The 1,997-nt window shown below is 36.3% G+C and overlaps 1 protein-coding gene across 1 annotated transcript in view; it reads right to left on the bottom strand.

Annotated features, from left to right (window-relative positions):
- Window positions 1–237: 237 nt before the first annotated feature.
- LOC106820003 (alanine racemase-like) overlaps window positions 238–1,997 on the bottom strand; it is a 6,908-nt gene continuing 5,148 nt past the window's right edge. Inside the window, exons 2-4 of the mRNA XM_014824567.1 lie at window positions 1,568–1,690; window positions 808–966; window positions 238–372 (exon numbers count right to left, since the gene is read on the bottom strand). Coding sequence (XP_014680053.1) covers window positions 254–372; window positions 808–966; window positions 1,568–1,679 — 390 coding nt within the window. The 5' untranslated portion in view covers window positions 1,680–1,690 and the 3' untranslated portion in view covers window positions 238–253. The remainder of the gene's footprint in view (window positions 373–807; window positions 967–1,567; window positions 1,691–1,997) is intronic.

Genomic DNA, 1,997 nt, shown 5'->3' with positions numbered 1-1,997 from the left:
CAGTGTTAAATAAAACGGCTTGAAATTCAACTTTATCGTGTTTTCATCGTTGAAAAAGTGCGCCCATGTAATGCATCGTTTACAGTCAAGCAATTTGAAATCATGCGAGCAGATTCAGAGAACATAGCTAACAAAAAATGGGCTGTTCCCTTTTATAGTATAGATATCTATAGACTATTTTATGTAGATGTTTCGATCGCTGACATCATGTGTAAATTAAATTGGTAGATGAGCATGCTCCAACCATACTTTTTCAGCTTACCTTGTTGACAAGTTTGTCTTTTGGAATAGATTTCAGCCCATTGCTCCAGCTTACAGTTGGAATTAAATCATTCTCAACTATGCAGTCAATGTCTTCAGGCTGAAAGTTACCTAGGCATAGAGAAAACAATATATATATATATTGTGTAATATTGCACAGATAAGGCTTTAAATTTTGATAGAACACTAACAACTGCCCTGCAGACTTATAGTTTCTAGGCATACACATGTACATACACGTTTGAACTTAACAAGAAATGCAATCAAAATTTCAGAAGCAAGATGTAACACACACATGTAACCACATGTAACACCACATGCATGTAACGAAGATGAGGTAATAGCGTGGATGAGTAAGATACATTTACATACGTACATTTATCAAAATATTCAGAACACTAAAATAACTGTCTATATCTGATATCATAAACATACCTACTCAGCTAGTTAAATTATAGTTCTTAATAATATAATAGGTGACTGGTATACGTAATTATTTTACCATAAATTGCCACCTGCAATTTCCACACTGTGAGCTTTACACACCTACAACATGAATCTTCCCTTGTAGTCCACCCTTTCGTAGTGATCTGCCTTCACCACCAGTTGCAACTGCAAGTGCCCTAACACCAATCGATTTAAGATGCCTAGACACTGGCACGCCTCCATGCCCATAACCTCCTCCTTTCACTACTGCAATCAATTCTGGAAAAAGTAGAAGAGATGTTATAACAACTGTTAATAGCAAGTTAATAATCATGAGTATCATTCCAAGATAAATATCTTGACAATTTACGTGGTGAACTTCCTTCATTATACTGATATGTCATCGCATAGACTACAGATCTGCTCAGGGCCTAATGTAATTTTTGGCAACAACATAAAGATAACAAAATTATTACTGTTAGCATTCAATAAATGTTAAGGTGCATGCATGACGAAACGTCGTAGCATTAGCTACAATAAACAGACCAAGGTCTACAACTATGCCATTTATGCAAAAAAGACATTTGCGCAAGATTTAACACTACATCTCTCCACTTCTGCATCATCGAATCTAAAGCCCGGCGCACACGTGAGTAATTTTACTCAAGTAACATGATGCATTCGTCAAAATACTCACGTGTGCGGCGGATTTTCGTTGAGTATTTTGACGCATGCATCATTTTACTTGAGTAAAATTACTCGCGTGTGCGCCAGGCTTAAATGACTCATGAGGTCAGGGGGTTGAAAGCTAGTGGCAAAGCCGAGTTCATATTTTTCAAGTTTTGAGTAAAACTTTAGTTTTGAAATAAACTTATCTTACCGGTGTTTGTTGCTACACGTGACCGTAGAATGTTGACATTGTTTGTGATGGCATCCAGATCAACACGAATGTAACTGCAATGCCCAGTCTTTGCGAATATATTGGAATCCATATCACACCAGTCTGATCAATAAAAAGTTTTAGATATCAACAAAAATATGGAGTAAATCAAAACTTGGTATTCAAATTTTGTGTTTACCATAATTTGTGTATATAGGTTTTTGCATTATACTATAGGAGTTTTTCAGAAAAATTAGGTTGAAAAGATTATAAAAATTATTTAGAAGCATAAAATTGCATAATTGTTTGTTATATTAATTGTTGTTCCACCAAGTACACACATTATTGTATCGTTCGTGGGGATACTATGGGTTCGGCATCGTTGCGCCGCCGCCGCCGCCGCCGCAGAGATTTCCTTGTGAATGCTCTA

Source organism: Priapulus caudatus, unplaced genomic scaffold (assembly GCF_000485595.1).
Source record: "Priapulus caudatus unplaced genomic scaffold, Priapulus_caudatus-5.0.1 Scaffold5651, whole genome shotgun sequence".
Taxonomy (NCBI): Eukaryota; Metazoa; Priapulida; class Priapulimorpha; order Priapulimorphida; family Priapulidae; genus Priapulus; species Priapulus caudatus.
This window is presented reverse-complemented; position numbering and strand designations above follow the sequence as displayed.